We start from the raw sequence: 24,057 nt of genomic DNA on the forward strand, positions 1-24,057 counted from the left end.
TTCTAAATAAAATTAAACAGAGACAAAAATCACAACAAACAAGCATCCTCATAGAATTTTAAAGCTGCATTTACTTATAAACTCAGCATCCTAGAACTTCAATCCATCAGTATCAACGTTAAAAACAATTAAAGGAGCTGGAATGTTCAGAGCAGTTTCACAAGTTTCAACCATGCTTATTAAGTCTGGCATTGGACTAATATGCAGGAAAATAGGGGGTGAAAACAGAAGATAAATCAAAACTGAAGTGTGCTTATATTGCAAATTTCTGTGGTAAAAAAAAAGTATATATTGTCTTGAAGATTTCAAGTATCCCCTGTTGAAGGCATTTACTTTTCACAACAAAAGCAAATTTGCCATCAGCGAGGCAATAGGACAACACTTTTGCAGTCTGTATGTTCTTAAATTTGAAAACCTAAAAAATTGAAATTGCAGTACCAAAACCCTTATTTCATGTAGAACCAGCTTCTGTCCTTCATATTGACATACCCTCTATATATATATATTCCCTGATTTTACTTGGAACTGACTTGAAACTTGAGACATAAAAAAGGCTAACCAAATCTTCATGAGGGAAGGATTGAGCTTTGAGTCCTTCCATGTTTGGATGAAAAAAACTTCCTGCCAGATGAGAAAGGCCTTTTCATTGATATTGGCCCCATCTGCAGAGAAAACCCAATTGAAGAACTTCTCATTAGCTTGGCTAGGCTAGAACTTGAACTGCCATACTTGGAAACAATCCCTGAATTCGAATTCTTAACATGTGCTAATTGGGAATTTGAACTTCCTTCTTCAGGAATGACATTGGCCACATCACGGTATATTCGCGAAGCAGATAACGAATCCATCGAAACTGACCTCCTAATTGGTTGTATGTCCTCTTCAGTAACACGACGATTGTCAGTCAAATCACTTAATGCTCTTGGATCACGACTACCAACAGCCACAGTAGAACTTGGCAAAACCTTTCCTGAATTTTCAGCAGTTCTTCCCTCAGTTGGAATTGCAAAAACATTCTCATCATCTGTAATCCCAACCTCACTAGTCCCACTTCCAAGGCTTCCAACCCCTCCATTATTCTCCAAATTCTCTACCTCAATGCTTTCCCTCGAACCTGAATCCCTCGAAATAGGCTCAGGGACACTTTCTTGAGCCCTAGCAATGTCACAAACAATTGGAGCGCGGCAAAGAGGGCAATTTTTATGTGATCTCAACCAGGTATCAATACAAGGGATGTGGAAGGCATGACTGCACTTGGGCAAAAGCCTAAGACTCTCATCTTCTTCAAACTCACTCAAGCAAACAGAACAATCTGTTCCTTCAATCAACCCCTCATCTTTTTTATACTTGCAGACTGTTATGGAATCAATTACAGATTGCGGGAGCCCAACAGTGTGGATGTACCAAATGGGATGATCAAGAACAGGTCCATGATCTTCATCAAGAAAATCTTGTTGGGTATCAAACAAAATTGGTAAAGAACTACTCCTCCTCCTCCTGGAATTGCTGCGGCGCCAATAAAATCTTACAATGGAGAAAACAATAGCAACAAGAAGAGCAACCCCAATCATACAAGCTGTAATTGTTATGCTTCTTTCAAGTATATGTTTCGGTTCAGATGGTGGTGGTAATGGTGGTGGTAGTGATGGTGGTTGTGGTGGTGGTAGTAATGGTGGTGATAGTGATGGTGGTTGTGGTGGTGGTGGTGGTAGTGGTGGTGTTGGTGGTGGTGGTATAAGATTCTTACATACATCAGGGCCCATTTTGCAACAAGGAAGAAAACATAAACCCCCTTTGTTCAAAGCTGGGTTACACTGAAATGGACACAACTTTCTCACTGGAATTGATTTGGGCGATGAGTTTTCTGTGATCAAATCCCATTGAAAAAAGGAAAAAGAAAAACAGAGGAGATTCAAAACAGGGGTTAGAAATTAGAAATTCATACCTTCTGTTTGTTTATGAGCCAGAAAAGAGAGAGAGAGTCAGAGAGTCAGAGAGTCAAGGCAAAGGATTAGATTTCCAGCCACATACTGGGCTTGGAAATTGATTGTCATGGACAACACGGGCTGAGTTCCTTTTTTTATTCCACAACTCGTTTTCAAAGAGACTTTTGCATTTACTTGGACATGTTTGCTTATTCTTTTGGCACTGTGCAACAAAGTCAATGAGCTTTAACGACTCTTTCCGCGTTCACTGTACCATATCTACATCAACTGGGTTTTCTTTTCCATTCTGTGTGTGAAGTGAATATGGGCTTGATACTCTCTGAGTAGGCCTCACAGTTTCTCATAAGAGGGTTTCTATGGACACCCGAGACATGTCTCCATACCCATATCAAAATTTTGAAATTACCAATGATAAACTTTATAAAAACGTTCTATACAAGGTACTTTTTTAGGAAACACTTCATCTGCTTTTCTCGGAAGTACTTAAATTTTGAACAAAACTTTCAATTTGCATATAGTAAAAACGCTTATAAATACAAATGTTTTCTACATAAACGATCTAAACGGTCTCTAAGATGAGACAAATAGAAAGGCAACTCACATTTACCTTGCCACATCAATTTTTTTTCCCCTCTCCAAACTAAGAATGAGACTAGAAGGCACATGTGTTTGTGCACAAACACACTAATAGAGGCTAGAGATACCATAAAACAACATAGAAATAACAAAACTACAAACACGTGCCACCAGGGGTTTTTTTTTTGTTTTTTTTGTTTGGTCATAATACCACCAAGGGTAATTTAGGTATTTAACATTGAAGAATGAAGAAAGTCAAAAGTCAAAACAGTCAATTGAGGATTGCATCTCATAATAAACAAATGGTGTTATTGTCACCGCCAAACATATTTCCCTACCTACCCCCCATTGCCTTTATCATTCCCAAATGACTTAATATCACAAAACGTCCCTAAGGTTTACGAAACTATTAGATTGCATCCTTGATGTTTTTTTGTGTCATTCATGGTCCTCAAGGTTAGTATGTCTTGTCACAAATGGTCCCTGCCGTTAGGTTCCGTCAAAAACTCCGTTAGTTTGCTGACGTGGTCCCTGTGAAATATCCCTGAGGTTCACACACCTATCATAAATGGCCCCTGTGAATTTTTTTAATTTAAAATTCATAAAATTTAAAATTTTATGAATTTTAAATGCACGTGACATATATTATTGGAGATGTGGGCTCTACATATATACCGCATCAACAAATTAATGGAGTTTTTTTAAAAAAATAATTTAAAATTCATAAAACTTAAAAAATGAAAAAACCAAGAGTTTAGGGTTCATAAATGGTCCTCAAGGTTAAAATCTTCTATAAATGGTTTTTTCATTTTTAAAATTTTAATTATTTTTAAAAACTTCATTAGTTTGTTGATGTGGCATAAATGTGGAGCTCACACCTTCAAAAATATAGTTTCACGTGTATTTAAAATACAATATATATTTTTAAATTTTTTTTAAAAGAAAACCAAAATTTTATGAATTTTAAATTAAAAAATTAAAAAAATTTGCAGGGACATTTGTGATAGGTGCGTGAACCTGAGGGATGTTTTGTGATATATATATGCCACATCAGCAAACTAACGGAGTTTTTGACGGAACCTAACGGTAAGGACCATTTGTGATCACACATACGCTTGAGGACCACAAATGACACAAAAAAAAAAAATTAAAGATGCAATCTGATAATTTCGTAAACCTTAGGAATGTTGTGTGATATCGATATTAAGCCTTCCCAAATTGACATTTTCGTTACCTAATCTTTACGAACTAAAGATTGTAAAACATATTCTTGGAAGATTTGTGCTGGTGGTTTGCTAAGGGACTCTTTTTTTGGTCGAAATTGCAATTCATTGCAAACCCCCAAAGGGGTAGAGAACAGTACAAACAAAGCCGAGCAGAAGCATCGACCAGAAAACTAACAGAAAACAAATATGAACAAATCTAGCTAAAACCAGTATAGTATACCAAGAAGATCATGTTCTCGAGCCAAAAACTAAAACGTCAAAAGCCAACAAAAATGCATTTAGCCCACATAAAGGCATATAGCCCACAAAGAGGCATTACACCCACATTCAGCATAAAGCCCACATTAAACATAAAATACATAAAATAAGACACAGGAAACCTAGTTGCCACAGCCAAAGAGAAACTCCAAGCCGCCACCACCAGCAAAGAGAAATTCCACGACTGTAGATGGACAAACCACCAATCACTACCATGAATAACCAAACACCCGTAGGTCAGCAAACCAAGCCAAACATCCCTCAAAACATAGCCCACCCGAGATTAACTAACAGATCCCGAATTAACCCAACCAATACATCCAAAAGACAGCAGCCAACAAAAGGAGAATGAGAAAAGCCATTCCACAGCCAAGGAGAAAAGAACCAAGAACCTGGAAGAAGGTGGTGCAAGCATCCGAGCTAGAGCTCTACACATCTTCCAATATTGGGATTGGAAATATTAATGAGGTTGAGCTATGGAGTCTCTTTAGAGGTTTGCATATGGCTTGGGCCAAGGGCATTAGGTCCCTTGATATTGAATGTGATTCCTTGTCTGTTGTCTTTCTGATTGCTAAGGCTTGTAACCATTCACATCCTCTCTTTTGTCTGATTGAAGACTGCAAGTTGTTACTTAACCGTGATTGGAGATGCAATGTCTCTCATATCTACAGGGAGCAAAACAGAGCAGCTGATCACCTTGCTAACTTGGGGTATGAGTTACCCTTGGGGCTTCATAACTACAAGTATGCTCCTATCTCCCTCTCAAGCTTGCTGCTGGATGATGAACTAGGAAGAGCCCAAAGTAGGGATGTGCCTTGTTAGCTTTTTTTCTTTTCTGGCTTTGGCCTGCCTTGTAACCAAAAAATAATAAAAAAGATTTCACCTCTGCCAACTTTCACGTTTTTTCCTACAAGTTTCCTTGACCTCCTCCCTCCTTTGACGTTACATATATGAAAGCCTTGATCTTATGCTTTCAACATGGATTTTACGGAAAGCCTAATTAAAGAGATTATTCTTTAATCTACTAATGCCAACAATTTGATCATTCCCATCAAAACATCTTTTCTCCATATTTCCCCCTATTTCATGTGGGTTGAAGGCATTTACTTTTCATAACAAAAGCAAATTTGCCATCAGCGAGGCCATAGGACCACACTTTTGCAGTCTGTATGTTCTTTCTTACATTGAAAACCTAAAAAATTGAAATTGCAGTACCAAAACCCTTATTTCATGTAGAACCAGCTTCTGTCCTTCATATTGACATACCCTCTATACTAACTTTTAAGTTTTATCCTACAAAATACAGATACAGCAGAGGCCATTGAGAAGGCCATATATATATATATTCCATGATTTTACTTGGAACTGACTTGAAACTTGAGACATAAAAAAGGCTAACCAAATCTTCATGAGGGAAGGATTGAGCTCTGACTCCTTCCATGTTTGGGTGAGAAAAACTTCCTGCCAGATGAGAAAGGCCTTTTCATTGATATTGGCCCCATCTGCAGAGAAAACCCAATTGAAGAACTCCTCATTAGCTTGGCTAGGCTAGAACTTGAACTGCCATACTTGGAAACAATCCCCGAATTCGGATTCTTAACATGTACTAATTGGGATTTTGAACTTCCTTCTTCAGGAATGACATTGGCCACATCACGGTATATTCGCGAAGCAGATGACGAATCCATCGAAACTGACCTCCTAATTGGTTGCATGTCGTCTTCAGTAACACGACGATTGTCAGTCAAATCACTTAATGCTCTTGGATCACGACTACCAACAGCCACAGTAGAACTTGGCAAAACCTTTCCTGAATTTTCAGCAGTTCTTCCCTCAGTTGGAATTGCAAAAACATTCTCATCATCTGTAATCCCAACCTCACTAGTCCCACTTCCAAGGCTTCCAACCCCTCCATTATTCTCCAAATTCTCTACCTCAATGCTTTCCCTCGAACCTGAACCCCTCGAAATAGGCTCAGGGACACTTTCTTGAGCCCTAGCAATGTCACAAACAATTGGAGCGCGGCAAAGAGGGCAATTTTTATGTGATCTCAACCAGGTATCAATACAAGGGATGTGGAAGGCATGACTGCACTTGGGCAAAAGCCTAAGACTCTCATCTTCTTCAAACTCACTCAAGCAAACAGAACAATCTGTTCCTTCAATCAAACCCTCATCTTTTTTATACTTGCATACTGTTATGGAGTCAATTACAGATTGCGGGAGCCCAACAGTGTGGATGTACCGAATGGGATGATCAAGAACAGGTCCATGATCTTCATCAAGAAAATCTTGTTGGGTATCAAACAAAATTGGTAAAGAACTACTCCTCCTCCTCCTGGAATTGCTGCGGCGCCAATAAAATCTTACAATGGAGAAAACAATAGCAACAAGAAGAGCAACCCCAATCATACAAGCTGTAATTTTCATGCTTGTTTCAAGTATATGTTTCTGTTCAGATGGTGGTGGTGGGGGTGGTGGTGGTGGTGGTGGAGGTGCAAGTTCATCACCACCAAAGACTATAACATTCTTACATACATCAGGGCATATTTTGCAACAAGGACGAAAACAGAAACCCCCTTTGATCGGAGCTTCATTACACTGAATTGGACAGAAATATTCCTCATTGAAATTGGTTTGGAGGATGAGTTTTCTGTGATCAAATCCCATTGAAAAAAGGAAAAAGAAAAACAGAGGAGATTCAAAACAGGGGTTAGAAATTAGAAATTCATACCTTTTGTTTGTTTATGAGCCAGAAGAGAGAGAGAGAGAGAGAGAGAGTCAGAGAGTCAAGGCAAAGGATTTGATTTCCAGCCACATACTGAGCTTGGAAATTGATTGTCATAGACAACATGGGCTCAGTTCCTTTTTTGCTTCCACAACTTGTTCTTTGCTTAACTGGGGGAGTTGGTTTTCAAAGAGACTTTTGCATTTACTTGGATGTTTGCTTATTCTTTTGGCACTGTGCAACAAAGTCAATGAGCTTTATCGACTCTTGCCGCGTTCACTGTACCATATCTACATCAACTGGGTTTTCTTTTTCATTTTGTTTTATCTTTTATTATGGAAATTGTCCATCAATTAATGAGCCAAAAAAAACCCAACTGATTTGATTTCCGTTTTGTATGCCAATATCATTGGAAGTTCTTGTACTGTTAGGGACAAAACCTTACGCAAGTGAGATGTTCACCCCTTAAGTTATCTCTTTAAGGTTGTTCGTTACACATTGTTTTGCTCTTTATATATAAAAATTCATTCTATTTTCTAGACAAGTCACAATCTGACCCTGCCATATATATGCAAAAATAACTCATTACAAATATAAAAATAACTCATTATCTGTAAAGAAAAATGACTCCGTACACTGAGAAGCTAACTATTTTCCCTTCCCATTTATTAGTTGTTAAAAGAAGTGATCTTAATCTTATAGAGAAAAAGTGTCGGTTGGCTTGGCATGGTTTGGGTGGGATGCAGACTTGAGAGAAAAGTCTTGGTTTTTTTAAGAGAACTTGAGATGACTCGGCCACTGCAAATCTCCCCTATCATAGAAAAGATTGAATGCTTGCCAGGAGCTATTAGAAACAAAAGATTGGGCCCGTGTGTGAAGTAAATATGGGCTTCATACTCTCTGACTAGGGCCTCACAGTTTCTTATAAGAGGGTTTCTCTGGACACCCGAGACATGTCTCCGCACACCCACATCAAAATTTTGAAACTACCGATGATGAAGTTTATAAAAACGTTTTATACACGGTACTTCTTTAGGAAACACTTCATCTGCTTTTCTCGTAAGTACTTAAATTTTGAACAAAACTATCAATTTGCTTATAGTAAAAACGCTTATAAATACAAGTGTTTTTTACATAAACGATCTAAACAATCTCTAAGATGAGACAAATAGAAAGGCAACTCACATTTACCTTGCCACATCAATTTTTTTCCCCTCTCCAAACTAAGAATGAGACTAGAAGGCACATGTGTTTGTGCACAAACACACTAATAGAGGCTAGAGATACCATAAAACAACATAGAAATAACAAAATTACAAACATGTGCCACCAGGGGTTTTTTTATTTGTTCATAATACCACCAGGGGTAATTTAGGTATTTAACATTGAAGAATGAAGAAAGTCAAAAGTCAAAATAGTCAATTGAGGATTGCATCTCATAATAAACAAATGGTGTTATTGTCACCGCCAAACATATTTCCCTACCTACCCCCCATTGCCTTTATTATTCCCAAATTGACATTTTCGTTTCCTAATCTTTACTAACTAAAGATTGTAAAAAAGATTCTTGGAAGATTTGTGCTGGTGGTTTGCTAATATGCTCTATTTGTTTAAGTTGAGTTATTTAGTTCATCAAATGATATGTTATTTTATACTTCGAGGAATACCTTCTATGTTGGTTATTAGTTTTTTTGTTCTTTTGAAATATTTAATTTCTGTTATTTACAATTTACATGAGCTATCCAAACATTGAAAATTTCAATTTCTGTCAATTACAAAATTCGACATACATAAATCCAAACACTGAAATATTCAATTGCCAGAAATTGAAATGACGGAAATCTAAATTCCGTCATTTTAGAATTCTATGTAATTTGCAATTCCTTCATCCAAACGGAGCACACTCTAATGGAGCATGGATCTATGGGTTCTCTGCCAATATTGGGATTGGATATATTAATAATTTGCATATGGCTTGGGCCAAGGGCATTAGGTCCCTTGATATTGAATGTGATTCCTTGTTTGATTGGAGATGCAATGTCTCTCAAATCTACAGGGAATTCTATGTAATTTGCAATTCCTTCATCCAAACGGAGCACACTCTAATGGAGCATGGATCTATGGGTTCCCTGCCAATATTGGGATTGGATATATTAATAATTTGCATATGGCTTGGGCCAAGGACATTAGGTCCCTTGATATTGAATGTGATTCCTTGTTTGATTGGAGATGCAATGTCTCTCAAATCTACAGGGAATTCTATGTAATTTGCAATTCCTTCATCCAAACGGAGCACACTCTAATGGAGCATGGATCTATGGGTTCTCTGCCAATATTGGGATTGGATATATTAATAATTTGCATATGGCTTGGGCCAAGGGCATTAGGTCCCTTGATATTGAATGTGATTCCTTGTTTGATTGGAGATGCAATGTCTCTCAAATCTACAGGGAGCAAAACAGAGCAGCTGATCACTTTGCTAACTCGGGGTATGAGTTACCCTTAGGGCTTCATAACTACGAGTCTGCTCCTATCTCCATCTCAAGCTTGCTGCTGGATGGTGAACTAGGAAGAGCCCAAAGTAGGGATGTGCCTTGTTAGCTTTTTTTCTTTTCTGGCTTTGGCCTGCCTTGTAACCCAAAAAAACAAAAAAAAAGATTTCACCTTTGCCAACTTTCACGTTTTTTCCTACAAGTTTCCTTGACCTCTTCCCTCCTTTGATGTTACATATATGAAAGCCTTGATCCAATACTTTCAACATGGATTTTACACATCTATTTGGAAAGCCTAATTAAAGATATTATTCTTTAATCTACTAATGCCAACAATTAGATCATTCCCATCAAAACATCTTTTCTCCATATTTCCCCCTATTTCATGTAGCCCCTGTTGAAGGCATTTACTTTTCACAACAAAAGCAAATTGGCCATCAGCGAGGCAATAGGACCACACTTTTGCAGTCTGTATGTTCTTACATTTGAAAACCTAAAAAATTGAAATTGCAGTACCAAAACCCTTATTTCATGTAGAACCAGCTTCGGTCCTTCATATTGACATACCCTATATATATATATATATATTCCCTGATTTTACTTGGAACTGACTTGAAACTTGAGACATAAAAAAGGCTAACCAAATCTTCATGAGGGAAGGATTGAGCTTTGACTCCTTCCATGTTTGGATGAGAAAAACTTCCTGCCAGATGAGAAAGGCCGTTTCATTGATATTGGCCCCATCTGCAGAGAAAACCCAATTGAAGAACTCCTCATTAGCTTGGCTAGGCTAGAACTTGAACTGCCATACTTGGAAACAATCCCCGAATTCGGATTCTTAATATGTACTAATTGGGATTTTGAACTTCCTTCTTCAGGAATGACATTGGCCACATCACGGTATATTCGCGAAGCAGATGACGAATCCATCGAAACTGACCTCCTAATTGGTTGTATGTCCTCTTCAGTAACACGACGATTGTCAGTCAAATCACTTAATGCTCTTGGATCACGACTACCAGCAGCCACAGTAGAACTTGGCAAAACCTTTCCTGAATTTTCAGCAGTTCTTCCCTCAGTTGGAATTGCAAAAACATTCTCATCATCTGCAATCCCAACCTCACTTGTCCCACTTCCAAGGCTTCCAACCCTTCCATTATTCTCCAAATTCTCTACCTCAATGCTTTCCCTCGAAGCTGAATCCCTCGAAATAGGCTCAGGGACACTTTCTTGAGCCCTAGCAATGTCACAAACAATTGGAGCGCGGCAAAGAGGGCAATTTTTATGTGATCTCAACCAGGTATCAATACAAGGGATGTGGAAGGCATGACTGCACTTGGGCAAAAGCCTAAGACTCTCATCTTCTTCAAACTCACTCAAGCAAACAGAACAATCTGTTCCTTCAATCAAACCCTCATCTTTTTTATACTTGCAGACTGTTATGGAGTCAATTACAGATTGCGGGAGCCCAACAGTGTGGATGTACCAAATGGGATGATCAAGAACAGGTCCATGATCTTCATCAAGAAAATCGTGTTGGGTATCAAACAAAATTGGTAAAGAACTACTCCTCCTCCTGGAATTGCTGCGGCGCCAATAAAATCTTACAATAGAGAAAACAATGGCAACAAGAAGAGCAACCCCAATCATACAAGCTGTGATTTTCATGCTTTTTTCAAGTATATGTTTATGTTCAGATGGGGGCTGATAATAATCAGTCAGTGGTAGTAATGGTGATGGTGGTGGTGGTGGTGGTGGTGGTGGAGTAGGGTTTGGAAAAAGTAGAGGAGGAAGTTCACTACCACCAATGACTATAACATTCTTACATACACCAGGGCATTTTTCGCAACAAGGACGAAAACAGAAACCCCCTTTCATCGGAGCTTGCTTACACTGAATTGGACAGAAATATTCCTCATTGAAATTGGTTTGGAGGATGAGTTTTCTGTGATCAAATCCCATTGAAAAAAGGAAAAAGAAAAACAGAGGAGATTTAAAACAGGGGTTAGAAATTAGAAATTCATACCTTTTGTTTGTTTATGAGCCAGAAGAGAGAGAGAGAGAGTCAGAGTCAAGGCAAAGGATTAGATTTCCAGCCACATACTGAGCTTGGAAATTGATTGTCATGGACAACATGGGCTCAGTTCCTTTTTTTCTTCCACAACTTGTTCTTTGCTCAATTGGGGGAGTTGGTTTTCAAAGAGACTTTTGCATTTACTTAGATGTTTGCTTATTCTTTTGGCACTGTGCAACAAAGTCAATGAGCTTTATCGACTCTTGCCGCGTTCACTGTACCATATCTACATCAACTGGGTTTTCTTTTTCATTTTGTTTTATCTTTTACTATGGAAATTGTCCATCAATTAATGAGCCAAAAAAAACCCAACTGATTTGATTTCCGTTTTGTATGCCAATATCATTGGAGGTTCTTGTACTGTTAGGGACAAAACCTTACGCAAGTGAGATGTTCACCCCTTAAGTTATCTCTTTAAGGTTGTTCGTTTCACATTGTTTTACTCTTTACATATAAAAATTCATTCTATTTTGTAGACAATTCACAATCTGACCCTGCCATATATACGCAAAAATAACTTATTAAAAATATATAAAAAATATTTCTATACACGTATTTAACTGAAATTTATCTATAAAGAAAAATGACTCCATACACGTGAGAAGCTAAGTATTTTCCCTTCAAGAAGTGATCTTAATCTTATAGAGAAAGGGGAGTGTCGGTTGGCTTGGCATGGTTTGGGGGAATATTTTTTTTTTTTTGTGGTCATAATACCACCAGGGGTAATTTAGGTATTTAACATTGAAGAAGGTCGAAACAGTCAATTCAGGATTGCAATTTGCATCTTCATAATAATAAACAAATGGTGCTATTGTCACCGCCAAACATATTTCCCTACCTACCCCACATTGCCTTTATTATTCCCAAATTGACATTTTCGTTACCTAATCTTTACTAACTAAACTAAAGATTTCACCTTCGCCAACTTCCACGTTTTTTCCTACAAGTTTCCTTGACCTCCTCCCTCATTTGACGTTACATATATGAAAGTCTTGATCCTAAACATGGATTTTACACATCTATTTGGAAAGCCTAATTAAAGAGATTATTCTTTAATCTACTAATGCCAACAATTAGATCATTCCCATCAGAACATCTTTTCTCCATATTTCCCCCTATTTTCTTGTCAATTATGCATCTTTTTCTCCCTGAGAAATCATGTTTTTCACGTCCTTCACGATGTTGGGCATGCTTGCAATGCACCACATGTTACCTAATCGTACCAATCTAAACTATATAAAATTTTACTAGATGAGAATCTAACTTTCAATGTTTTAACAGGCATCAAAGTCAATTCATATAACCAATTAACTTGTTATAACTCTTAATTCATTCTTTCCCCTTAATTTAATTATGTCATTTTGCCCCCACCACCCTAAGAGACGGTGGCCATCAACCATCAATCATTGTCTCTAGTTCCGCTCTACCCTCAATTTCCCTAATCTGCTCATATTGCCATCCATTAATTGATTTAATCGTTTTAATCAATTCCTGTTCTAGTTCATCTCCAAGTTCTTGTTCCAATCTTTTCTCCAGTTGCCAATTCCAGTTCCTGTTCATTGACCATTTACCAATCCACATGTTGCCTAAAACATCTTGAGTTTGAAGAAGCGCGGTAGTTAATCTGCATACAATGCACCGCATGTTACCCACATCTCTTGGTTCTTTCTCGTGATTTTTCTCATTGATACTTCCTTGACTTAGACATAAACCCTAAGAAATTCACTTAACAATAATTTAAAGGTTCCTGTTTTATTATTATTATTGACAACAGTGACACTCCAAGTAAATCAAATTATTCCTATATTTTTAATATTCCCATCCCCCTCTCACAACTGGAATCCGACATGTGAGCCATTTGATTAATTAAGGAAAGCCAATTAAACAATAATCGGTGCAACCAACAAGCATATATCCTAACAATTCTGTGTTGAATATTAGGGCTTTATATAAAACGTGTTTTCTTTTTTACAAGTTGGAAACGTTGGTTTACCAAATGTTTTGTCCTTGAGTAAAAGCAAGTTGTTTCAACATGACTTTCCAAAAGCTATCAATTCATGATGAATTATTCATCCCCGTCAGCCTCTAGCTGGACTTGGTATTGGATTGGATTAATTATGCTTCAAGCCAAGCATTAATTGTAATTAATTCCTATAAAGTCTTCAACATCACTCGAACCTATGACGAAGGAAATATTATTTATATCAGAGATTATTAATATATAATTTCCCACGTTGCTTTAAACAAAATAGACTGACAAAGAAAAACTTCTAGTTGACCGTGGAGAACAAGTCATCTGTTTCGTACTTTCCTATTGTCATGCATATGCAATTATCCATTGCACCAAATCCATTAAGAAAATGCTTACGATTACAATATTCACATTGAACCCCTCATGGAACGTGCTTCCTTGACTAATCTTCACATTGGACCCAGATACAGATAGTCTATAAATATACTACCATCAAAAGAAAACCTCTCATTAACAAAATTCAAATTATTTTTGGGCAGTTATATTGGAGGAGTTGATCAAGAAGAACCCATGTCAACAATCACATCGGTTGATCTTTGCCGGTCGAGTTGCCGCCTTTTCGTCAAGCATCCTGGAGTGTTTCAGCATTTCTCATCAGCAACATTGAAATGCCAACAAGGTTTCAGAACCAACCATGAATTGTTGTCTCTCACAGTAGGGCAGAGGAATGTTTTTAGCAGGCAGCCATGTAGGAATAAGATTGTGTGCAATAGTTCTCCATTACCTGGAGCTCCAGGCCCTTCACACTCCTGGTAATTAGCAATCAGATCAGACCTTTCAATGCTCTATAATCTATATTAATGAATATTCATTTATACTCTTTTTTAACTTTTTGCAAATTATTATAAACAGGAAAGGATGGATGATAGGGATAGTATTATCAGTAATTTTACCCTTCTGGAGGCACAAATGGACGCCCTTGCTAGCAATAAAAAGTGAGTAATATTCTAGTTTACCCTGTTGGAAGAGGTTCTGGGTTCGAATTGTGGTTGTGTTGTTGCGTGTCGTGAATGTATTTTCGCTTTTTCTCATAAGAAAAATTGAATTGGGTTTTGATTGTGCAGAGGAGGTGGACATGATTGTAGACACAGTTGAGGCAGTGGTGGAGGTGGTAGAACAGGTAGCTGAGAAAGTGGAGGAAGTGGCAGATGATATAGGTGATCATCTTCCTGATGGAAAGCTTAAGGATGCACTTGAAGCAGTTGAAAGTATAGCCAAAGAAGCAGCCAAAGATGCTCACCTTGCAGACCAGCTAATTGAGAAGGTACTTAAATTATTATATGTAAAACATGAAAATGAATTCAGATAATTTTTTCTTCAAAACACTAGAAGGTGGCAAAAAATTAATTAGAGTTCTGTCTCAAAAATGCAGGCAGAAGAAGTGGAAGATCGGGTAGAAGACTTCTTTGAGTCAGCCGTGGATCAAGCAGGGAATGAAATCACCAAAGATGTTGGCGATGAACAAAATATTGTACAAGTAGAAAAGAAAATCCAGTGAATATATATGAGATTTTCCAATCAGAGATGAACAGGATACCAATAATTCTGTCATCTCTAACTGTTTCTGTGAAATTGTATTCATTAATATTCATTCTTTTCTAATAGATTATCAAGTTCTATTGGTGAAATAATTACTGCATCTTATCGGCAACCTTATTTGCACCACCAAATTAACATATATTCTCAATTTAACAAGAAAAAAAAAAGAGCAAAGAACAAATATTTCTCCAGCCACCTTCTATTCCTAAGTTCCTCTCTATTATTCTCAAAACATCTTTTCTCTACAAGACAAGAAGAAAACAATAATCATTTTCATGGTAAGCTTCCTGCAATTCTAATTTTATTAAACATTTTTTTCACTTTTTTTGTCTGTATAAATGGTCCTTCTACGTTATTTCATATATGAATAAAATTGTAATTACATTTTATTTCTCTTCTAGTTTTGGTGAAAGAATGGATGAGGAAATAGAGTTTGGTAGTGGTTACATTCAATTTCTCTCCTTTATTTGTTTATTTATTAATCTCCTTATTCTCTTTGAGGAAACAGAACACGCAAACAGATGATCGTATTCTAATACCCTACAATAATTTCTCATTTTGTTGATTCTTTCTTTTTATCCCTTGGTTTCAACGTTCTTAACTTAGACTTACCCTCATATATGCATATGAAAATTTTCACCCTAAGAATTCAAGGTTCCTGTTTTCTCATTGACAATTTTGACACTCCAATGAAATCAAATTATTCCTATATTATTGTAATATATATTCCCATCCTCTCTCTCTCTCTCTCTCTCTCTCTCTCAACTGAACTCCCAACATGTATTAATTAAAGAAAGTGGATCAATTCAACAATTGGTGTGCAACAAATGAACATCATCATTACACCCAACATGTTTTAATGTCATATTAAACTTTGTAGTTTACTATCATTTTAGAAAAGTTTAAGCCAACGGTCATATATATATATATGTTGGCCAGAAATCGTGTTTCTTTTGTTTGTTGTTTTGTCCTTGCGTAATATCAAATTGTTTCTACCGGCCCTTCCAAGGCTTCATCCCTGTCAGCGTCTAGCTGGCCTTGGTATATTGTATTGGATTAAAGGATCAACCCAAGGATTATTTGTAATTAATTAATATACCTAGTGTTGGAAACCTCATAGGGCATGTGCCACCGCTCCTTTTCAAAGAAACAATAATAATGTGTTTGTTTTTTTTAACATATTTCCATATCTTAAAGCATCTCTATCCCAGCAGTTATGCGAACATGAATTTTGACAATCAATGACAAGTTGTGACACGTGGATAGAAGAAGAGTGTGAAAAGAATCATCTGCAAATATTCTCCTCGGCGGAAATTTGCACAAACAGCAGTATGCTTACCTTCCTTTCAATTTCATACAAATATATAGTCACACACCTCTAGATATTTCATATAGCAGGTGAAAGTTATAAGTTATAAGATAAATTAGTTGTAAGAATAATCAGCTGTGAAGTAAAGAAATGACAAGGTTTTTTTTTTCGTTGTAGATCCGTGAACGGGATTTTCAAGAATCAGATGAGCTACTTCTTAAAAATTGTTGTCATTGGGTAGCTTACTGTGATAAAAAATTTAGCTGATGTTTTCAACTCAACCAAAGGGATTTGAAGCTCAAATCTTCCATAACAATTAAGCGAGTTGGCTTGAAATGAAAAGGAAAAAAGAAAACTCGTAGTTGACCATGGGGAATGTACATAGAACAAGTCATCTTCTTGCAAATGCACATACCAAATCCATTAAGAAAATGTGGACAATTTCTTTGAACTTTCCGAGACTATATTCTTCACATTTGAACCCAGTAGGCTATATATACTACCACCAAAACAGCAGAACCTCTCATCACCAAAACATCCATCATTTTTGAAAAAATTTGGCGATTGATATAAGGCACTTTTGGAAGTACTGTCAATTGGAGGATTTGATCAAGAATAACCAATGTCGGCAATCGCATCATCGATTCATCTTAGCCGATGGACGAGCAGTCATCGCCTTTTTGCCAAGCATCCTGGACCTGGAGTAGTTCAACATTTTTCATCATCGTCAACGTGGAAATGCCAACAAGGTTTCAGAACCAACGATGCATTGTTGTCTCTCACAATAGGACAGAGGAGAACTCTTAGCAGCAAACCATGTCGGAATAAGATTGTCTGCAATAGTTCTGCATCACCTGAAGCTCAAAGTCCTTCTGGAGCCCCTTCACACTCTTTGTAATTAGCAATCGGACCTTAATGAATTCATTTGATCTTCTTCCCTTTTTCTTCAAGTAGTATAATAAAAAACTGTCATGTAAACAGGAGAAGCTGGATGATTGGGATGGTATTCTCAGTAATTATACCCTTTTGGAGGCACAAATGGGGGCCCTTGCTACAATTGAAAAGTAAGTTTTCAAATTTACTCTTGTTATAGTGGAGGAGGTCCCGAGTTCAAATCTCATGTGCGAGACATGTTTGTGTCGTTGAATCTAAAAATTACCTTTCATGACTATATTTAAGACTTCCTTCTCATAAGAAAAATCGAATTTCGTTTCGATTGTGTAGAGGAGGTGGACATGATTGTAGACAATGTTGAAGCAGTGGCGGAGGTGGTAGAACAGGTAGCTGAGAAAGTGGAGGAAGTGGCGGATGAAATAGGTGATCGTCTTCCCGAGGGAAAGCTTAAGGTTGCAGCTGATTTAGTTGAAAGCTTAGCCAGAGAAGCAGCCAAAGATGCTCATCTTGCAGACCAGCTGATTGAGAAGGTTAGTGAAAGTTCATATAACATATAAAACTTAGATAATTAATCTTCTCCACACACACATATGAAATTAGTGAAATATAATTAGGAGCTAATTATGTTTTCTGTTATAAAAAAAATGCAGGCAGAAGAAGTGGAAGATCGGGTGGAAAACTTTTTTGAGTCAGCCATGGATAAAGCAGGAGACTTGACCAAAGTTGTTGCTGATGAACCAAATATTGTACCAGTAGAGAAGAAATTTCAGTGATATATATTTGATGTTCAAATCAGAGATGAACTAACTTACCATTCTGTTATATCCAACTGTAAAAAAAAAATGGATTCAATTTTTTACAAAACAGATACGAAATCTGAACTGGTGTTTACGAATGTATTCATTATTTGTTATTAGACCAACTTAAACTTGTGTTGGTATTGCTTGACTTTCATTCCTATCACAGTTCACAAAATACCTTAGATGAAAAAAATTATAAAAAAAGAAACAAAAACAAAGCTTCTAGATCCTCCATTTTTTTAATACAAGAAATATTGATAGAGGGGGGTTTTCTCTCGCGCACAATATCAATGTGAAATAAAGATATAAATATGAGACCATCGGCAAATCAAGATTCTTTTTCATTGAGGAAGACACCTGGGCCAAATTCTAAATCGTGCATTTAAATGTGAGCACCGTCTTTACTAGCACTACTTTATCATTTCCCACATGACACATGACTTACCAAATCCATTTTTGACCAATTAAAATAATAAAAATATAGTGTGTACTTCTTTCTTTTTCATTTTTTGGACTGAAAATACAGTGTACCTAAATATTATTATGGACATGGGGCCTTTATGGGTCCCTATCCATAGTTTTCTCTGCCGCGCTGTAAGTCATATAGGGACACTGCGATTCATCTCTCTGGTACAATAAAGATCCATATCTTGTGGAAGATGCTATGGGATATGATTATGATTTATTCATCACGACATAAACGAAGTAGAAAAGATAATGAAATTCGATGATTGGAGTTGGAGGTCAATTATGGCAACACTACCTTACAAATTTTTATTTTTATTTTTTTAATTTTTCTATTAGTCAAATCAGAACTAGTTTATCCCAAAAATAAAATAAAAACACAGTGGTTATCCCATTGCCATTATTTTATTTTATTTATATTTTATTTAGTTGTTTTACACTTCTGGCCTAAAATAATGTGCCTTTAGAGTTTTTTTTTCCCAAAAGAAGTTAAGAAAATGAAGAGAGATTTTCTCACACAAGCAATCAAGGTATCATAGAAGTTTGAATTTAAGACCATTAATCTGCAAGTCAAACTATTTTCACTAAACTAGCCCCATTGGCCTTAAGGCTGCGTTTGGTTCATGGGAAAGGAATCTTTGGGATGGGAAACCAATTGCTTTCCCATGTTTGGTAAGTCAGGCATGGAAAAGCGTTGCCTAGCACATGGGAAAGTAGGAGGGAAAGTGAATCCTTCCTTCCTACTTGGGTTTCACTTTCCCTTCCCATGGGAAAGTAAGACTAACTTTTTTTTATGACTAATTTGTCCTTACTAACAATTCATAATTACAGTTTTTATCCAACAATTATTGGTATTTTTTTATTATTTTAATAGGGATACAATTGGGAAACTAAACAAAATTTGTTTTCCATTCCTACTCAAAACAAACATGGGAAAGGAAATAAAGTGATATTTCCGGGTCACTTTCCCGGCATTACCATCCCTTGGGAAATGACATGGGAAATGATTTCCCATCAAATTCATTCCGTGAACCAAACGGGGCCTTAAAGGTATCTTATAATTCACGAAGATTTTCTAGATTATCTTATCATTCACATAAGATTTTCTTGTCTAGTACAAGATGATGTTTATTAACATGTGTTTTCTATGTTTTTTTATTTTTTATTTTTTATTTTTATGGGTGGTGATTTTTTCGTTTTCTTTTATTTTTTTTAATATTCTTTTTACTATTAACAAAAAAGAGAGTGTAAATAGATAAAAGAGAAGTGGGAAAATCAACTCCCTTTTTTATTTGTTTGTTTTATTTCTCTAAGTTAATGATTAGAACATGTGTTTTCCTGTTGGTCGATAGAGGCAATTAAATTTTCCATCCTCATTTATTTAGCTACCTGCACATGGGTCCAATTCACAGTACAGTACCACATCCTTGTCTTAATAGTAGGAGCCTGGCATCAAATAAGCAAATCCCTTAAGAAAAAAATTCCCTTTTTCATTTCTATTTTCTTTTTTCAGTTCTGTTTTCGGCCTTGAAGTTGTAGAAATTGCTTCCCATTTGATCTAATGGCAACCATCAATGGCTTCCACCCTCCCATGTCTACCCTCCATAGCCAAACAACCAAGCCCCAAGTCCCCCATGCCACTTTGCACAGCCTGCAGTTGACTTCTCATCAGCAGCATCCCATGTTGGCTTATCAAAGATCATCATTCACCAAATTCCCATATGCTCATCAATTGATCAGAGCTCATCACAGACTGCTAATTACCAAGTAAGCTTCCTTAATACACCATTAATTATAATTCAGTATGATCCTTATATGCATCAATCCTTCAGTTGAAAGTTATCTAAATTGTCCCAAAACTTTCCTGGAGTGAAGGGTGACTCAGGCATCAGAAAAATCTCCACCAGAAACTCAAGGGCCTGCAGATAAATCTCCATTATCTACATGGTGAGGTTAATTATTATTTTTTGTTTTGTTTTGTTTTTGTGTTTAGTCTGTTTAATTGTTAGTGGCAGGCAACAGAAATCATCAGCAGCTCTTTGATCATCAGTTTACTATGATTTTTGCCTTTCTGTGCAGGAAAAACTGGATTGTGGGATTAATGTTGTCAATAATAATACCTTCTTTGAGACACAAATGGGGACCCTTGCTGGCCCTTAAAAGTACACTTTCAAGTTCTTAATATTTGTTATGATTAAAATTATTCTCTAAAGTTATTAATTCCTAAGTATGATTAAATCAGGCAAGGTGGACATGGCAGTAGACACAGTGGAATCTGTGACAGAGGTGGTGGAAGAGTTGGCTGAGGAAGTAGAGAAGGTGGCTGAGCAGATAGAAGACAAGCTTCCTGAGGATGCTAAGCTCAAACAAGCGATGGATTCCATTGAACATCTAGCTGAAGAAGCAGTCAAGAAAGCTGAGCAAGCCAAGGATGTCATCCACAAGGTGAATTAGTAACTCCATAATTAACTTTACAATTTTTAATTAATTAATTAATTAAATTTGGATTCTTTTTCCCTTTTCATATATTTTAATTGCAGGTAGAGGAAGTGGAGGAAGAGATTGAGAAGGCACTAATTACTGGGTCAGATGTTGATTCTGTAAAAGGGGAGGGTGAGAAGAAGTCTTGACAACACTTTACCACTATATTGATTGATCGGACTTCCACTCACCTTGGCAATAACTTGTCAATTTCTCTGTAGATCACTCATCAAATAATTTGCAATTTTTTTTTTCTTTTTTCGCATTTTTATGCAATGCCAAAATTGCCAATTGCTTTGAATAATTTCTTTTGCACCAAAAAGTGAAGAACCTTTTTACATGTCCACTTTATTTACCACATAAGGTGATATACAGATGTTGTAAGAGTAACATTACTCAAATTGAAATGATAAAAATGCAAATAGAATAATGTTACTCTTATCACATTTATATATCACATTCTCATATCACTTTATATGGCAGTTGAGGTGAACATCCACATCAACTAAAATTATTTAACAATTTTCTTTTTTGTTTATGATTTATTCTAATTTATTTTTCTAATTTTCTTAATTAAAATATACTTTATCGATTTAATTGATGTGACATATGATATGTACATGCCACATGTGGTATAGAAATGTGGGATAAAAATGTAACAAGTGTAGCGTTATTCATAAAATGAAAGGGATATTTTATTATAAGGCCATTCCAACCGGGGCCTTAAATATAGAGCCCAAGTGCAAAAAGGCATCCCCGATGGCAGAATTTTTGGGCTCTATATCATAAAACCGGCCGGAGATAATCCTAAATCTGTGGACTCGTATAGAGCCTTAGAGCCCCAGCGGGCCCCACATTTTGAAAAACTGAACCTGCAAAAGCATGAAAAACCAGCAGGCCCTACATACTGAAAAGCATTAAAAATTACTTTTCAGTTGCAACGGTCCTTTTTTTCCCTTACGTGTACTGTTTCATTCTTCTTGTTTTTTTTTTCTCTTTGCTTTTTTTTTTTTTTTCTTTCATGGGCATACTTCAATTGTTCTATGTTTCTAGATTTAAATATGCTTCCTTTTTTAAAATACAAATTTGAAACATTAGGACTATATTTTATTGTGTTTACTTTCAAATTTTGTTTTTTTAATCTTTTCCAAATTTTGATTTTTTTTTAATAGAAATGCTTGTAAAAATAAGCTAATATAACATAAATATATATTTAAACAAAATAAGTTAACAACAACAAAAATTAATGCGTAAAATAAATTACATAATACTAAAAATACTTATAGAGCCCCTCATTGTAAGAAAGATACCTTTAGAGCCCGTAATATTCCATCGGAGCTCTAAATATGGGCTCTATCCACCATATTTAGAGCCTGAGGGGATGGCCTAACCTCCAATCTTTTGAAACCGCCCTCCTTGAATATTTTCCCATAAAACTCCGATGCTACCTACTGTGTAATAAAATAAAATAACTAAGATTAAAAAAGAATTGAAAAATAACAACCGACAGGCACGCAACCCACGTCACCTTCGTGGCCGGCGTTAGGTCTACTCCGTACACTCCCCATCCATTTCATGTACGAGAGGAACAAACAAAATGGTAAATATAGAACATAGTTTTAGTGTGTAAAATATTGTTCTCATCGTTCTCTCCTAGACTTTATTACAACCGTTGACGCATATCTGCTCCATTCATTTTAAATTTAATCCTAATTAATCCTTTTAATATTAAGAGTTTAAGACAAAACGAAGGTGGAGACGTCAGTGCCTTGGTGGGTGGGAATCTCCCTTCCCCCTCTCTCCCCTCTCCCCTCTCCCCACCACCAAATTTTATAACGTATATATGTTTGTTTAACCCAACAAGCAACGACCTTTACCTTGCACTAAAAGCAATAACCAACAAAACAATTCAAGTCATAAAAATCCCTTTTGTAAATTGTAGCTTAGCTTTGCCCAATCCTACACGACCCCGTTTCATTCGCCCACGCTATCCCAACCACCCCCATCTCCACCAAACTTCCTCTTACCTTTCCACGCCTCATCAGTTTCTTTTCACAAATTGAACCCTTTTTTTTTTCTGCTTCTTTTTTGCATTTCTGATCGAACCCATTTGGCTAAATCGTTCAGATTTAGCCTATATTCATTGTATGCATGATGATCAGTCCCATATCCATGGCTGGGTGGACATTTAATAACCCAAAGTCGAATCCCAAAGCAGTGGATGGGAATGAAATGTTGAAGGGTCTTGTTTCTCAGAAGTCTTCTGGTTTGGACCTCATACAGAACTGCGATCTTCCTCCTCCGATGAAAATCTTTACGGGTTCCGATAACAAGACTGTTTTGTCATCCATGAACAGGGCTTGCAGCATGAGTATGACCCAAGAAGATGATAACAGGGATGAATTTGACATGTGTGGAAACAGAGGTGACGGCGACGAGAATGAGAAGTTGGAGCTTTTGAAGGCGCTGAGGCTGTCGCAGACAAGAGCAAGAGAGGCAGAAAAGAAGGCTGAGAAGTTGGGAAAGGAGAAAGACTGCCTTTCTGATGCTCTGCTTGCGGAGGCCAGGGAGTTGTTTGCATATAGGCAATGGGTGAGGTTGCTTGAGCTTAAAGTTTCCAAGTTGGAGTCACAATGGGCAGAGCAAGAGGAAGAGGGATCTTTTGGGGGTGGCAGATCAAAGGGTTTGGAGGAGAAGTCGGTGAAGGAAGGAGATGAGGGTGAGAATGGGGATGGCATTTCTTGGATTGTAGCTTTGGCTCTTTGTTTTGGCATTGCCGGGGTAGGCTTTGCATTTGGCTGCAGATATTTATGTTGAAATTTCATTTTTGTAAAAGGCCATAGTGAAAGAGAAAAATAGGTGCATATATGATCATACTTGGTAAATGAATACACATTTCAAGCTTAAAAGGTGACTTGTATCTGTATATTTCCAACTGCAGAGCATATGTTAGAGAAATATTCTGCAATTCTGCAACATTGTGTTATGGGGAAAAAATAAAAAATAAAGGTTTATGTGGAATTATGTAGGTTTATGGTTTAGTAGGTCCCATTGAGTTTAGGACCCACTTTGCATTTCTCCATATAGCAGATACCAGACAAATTTCTGTCTCCATGTTAGAAATAAGAAGGGTTTTAAGCACCCTCTAGGTACTGTAATACATTGTGAGCTCCATATGAATCAACGGTCAAGATCAGCCCGAGTCTCATGGACTATTTATACATTACGAGCCCCACAA

General features: G+C 36.8%; 6 protein-coding genes and 1 pseudogene across 6 annotated transcripts; 4 read left to right on the forward strand and 3 right to left on the reverse strand.

The window, feature by feature from the left end:
* Positions 1-232: 232 nt before the first annotated feature.
* LOC110773191 (RING-H2 finger protein ATL16-like) lies at positions 233-2,073 on the reverse strand (annotated as a pseudogene).
* A 1,973-nt stretch (positions 2,074-4,046) lies between these two features.
* LOC110746052 (RING-H2 finger protein ATL16-like) lies at positions 4,047-6,957 on the reverse strand. The gene has a single exon (XM_021946248.2). The coding sequence runs from the start codon at positions 6,673-6,675 to the stop codon at positions 5,413-5,415; it is 1,263 nt and encodes a 420-aa protein (XP_021801940.2). The 5' UTR covers positions 6,676-6,957; the 3' UTR covers positions 4,047-5,412.
* Positions 6,958-9,510: 2,553 nt separating this feature from the next.
* Positions 9,511-11,461, reverse strand: LOC110773190 (uncharacterized). Its single transcript, XM_021977694.2, has one exon. The coding sequence runs from the start codon at positions 11,185-11,187 to the stop codon at positions 9,874-9,876; it is 1,314 nt and encodes a 437-aa protein (XP_021833386.2). The 5' UTR covers positions 11,188-11,461; the 3' UTR covers positions 9,511-9,873.
* Positions 11,462-13,769: 2,308 nt separating this feature from the next.
* Positions 13,770-14,940, forward strand: LOC110773194 (uncharacterized). The gene is made up of 4 exons (XM_021977699.2): positions 13,770-14,083; positions 14,184-14,266; positions 14,396-14,595; positions 14,704-14,940. Exons 1-4 carry the CDS (start codon positions 13,842-13,844, stop codon positions 14,827-14,829), a joined length of 651 nt encoding a protein of 216 aa, XP_021833391.2. The 5' UTR covers positions 13,770-13,841; the 3' UTR covers positions 14,830-14,940.
* A 1,748-nt stretch (positions 14,941-16,688) lies between these two features.
* Positions 16,689-18,158, forward strand: LOC110773193 (uncharacterized). Its single transcript, XM_021977698.2, has 4 exons — positions 16,689-17,073; positions 17,161-17,243; positions 17,404-17,603; positions 17,724-18,158. Exons 1-4 carry the CDS (start codon positions 16,802-16,804, stop codon positions 17,844-17,846), a joined length of 678 nt encoding a protein of 225 aa, XP_021833390.1. The 5' UTR covers positions 16,689-16,801; the 3' UTR covers positions 17,847-18,158.
* A 1,594-nt stretch (positions 18,159-19,752) lies between these two features.
* LOC110773195 (uncharacterized) lies at positions 19,753-21,159 on the forward strand. Its single transcript, XM_021977700.2, has 5 exons — positions 19,753-20,105; positions 20,214-20,285; positions 20,418-20,500; positions 20,581-20,783; positions 20,879-21,159. Exons 1-5 carry the CDS (start codon positions 19,900-19,902, stop codon positions 20,966-20,968), a joined length of 654 nt encoding a protein of 217 aa, XP_021833392.2. The 5' UTR covers positions 19,753-19,899; the 3' UTR covers positions 20,969-21,159.
* A 1,539-nt stretch (positions 21,160-22,698) lies between these two features.
* Positions 22,699-23,847, forward strand: LOC110773188 (uncharacterized). The gene has a single exon (XM_021977692.2). The coding sequence runs from the start codon at positions 22,971-22,973 to the stop codon at positions 23,634-23,636; it is 666 nt and encodes a 221-aa protein (XP_021833384.2). The 5' UTR covers positions 22,699-22,970; the 3' UTR covers positions 23,637-23,847.
* The last annotated feature ends 210 nt before the right edge of the window (positions 23,848-24,057 follow it).

The sequence above is a fragment of the Prunus avium genome, chromosome 6 (genome assembly GCF_965620075.1).
Source record: "Prunus avium chromosome 6, drPruAviu1.hap1.1, whole genome shotgun sequence".
Lineage (NCBI taxonomy): Eukaryota > Viridiplantae > Streptophyta > Magnoliopsida > Rosales > Rosaceae > Prunus > Prunus avium.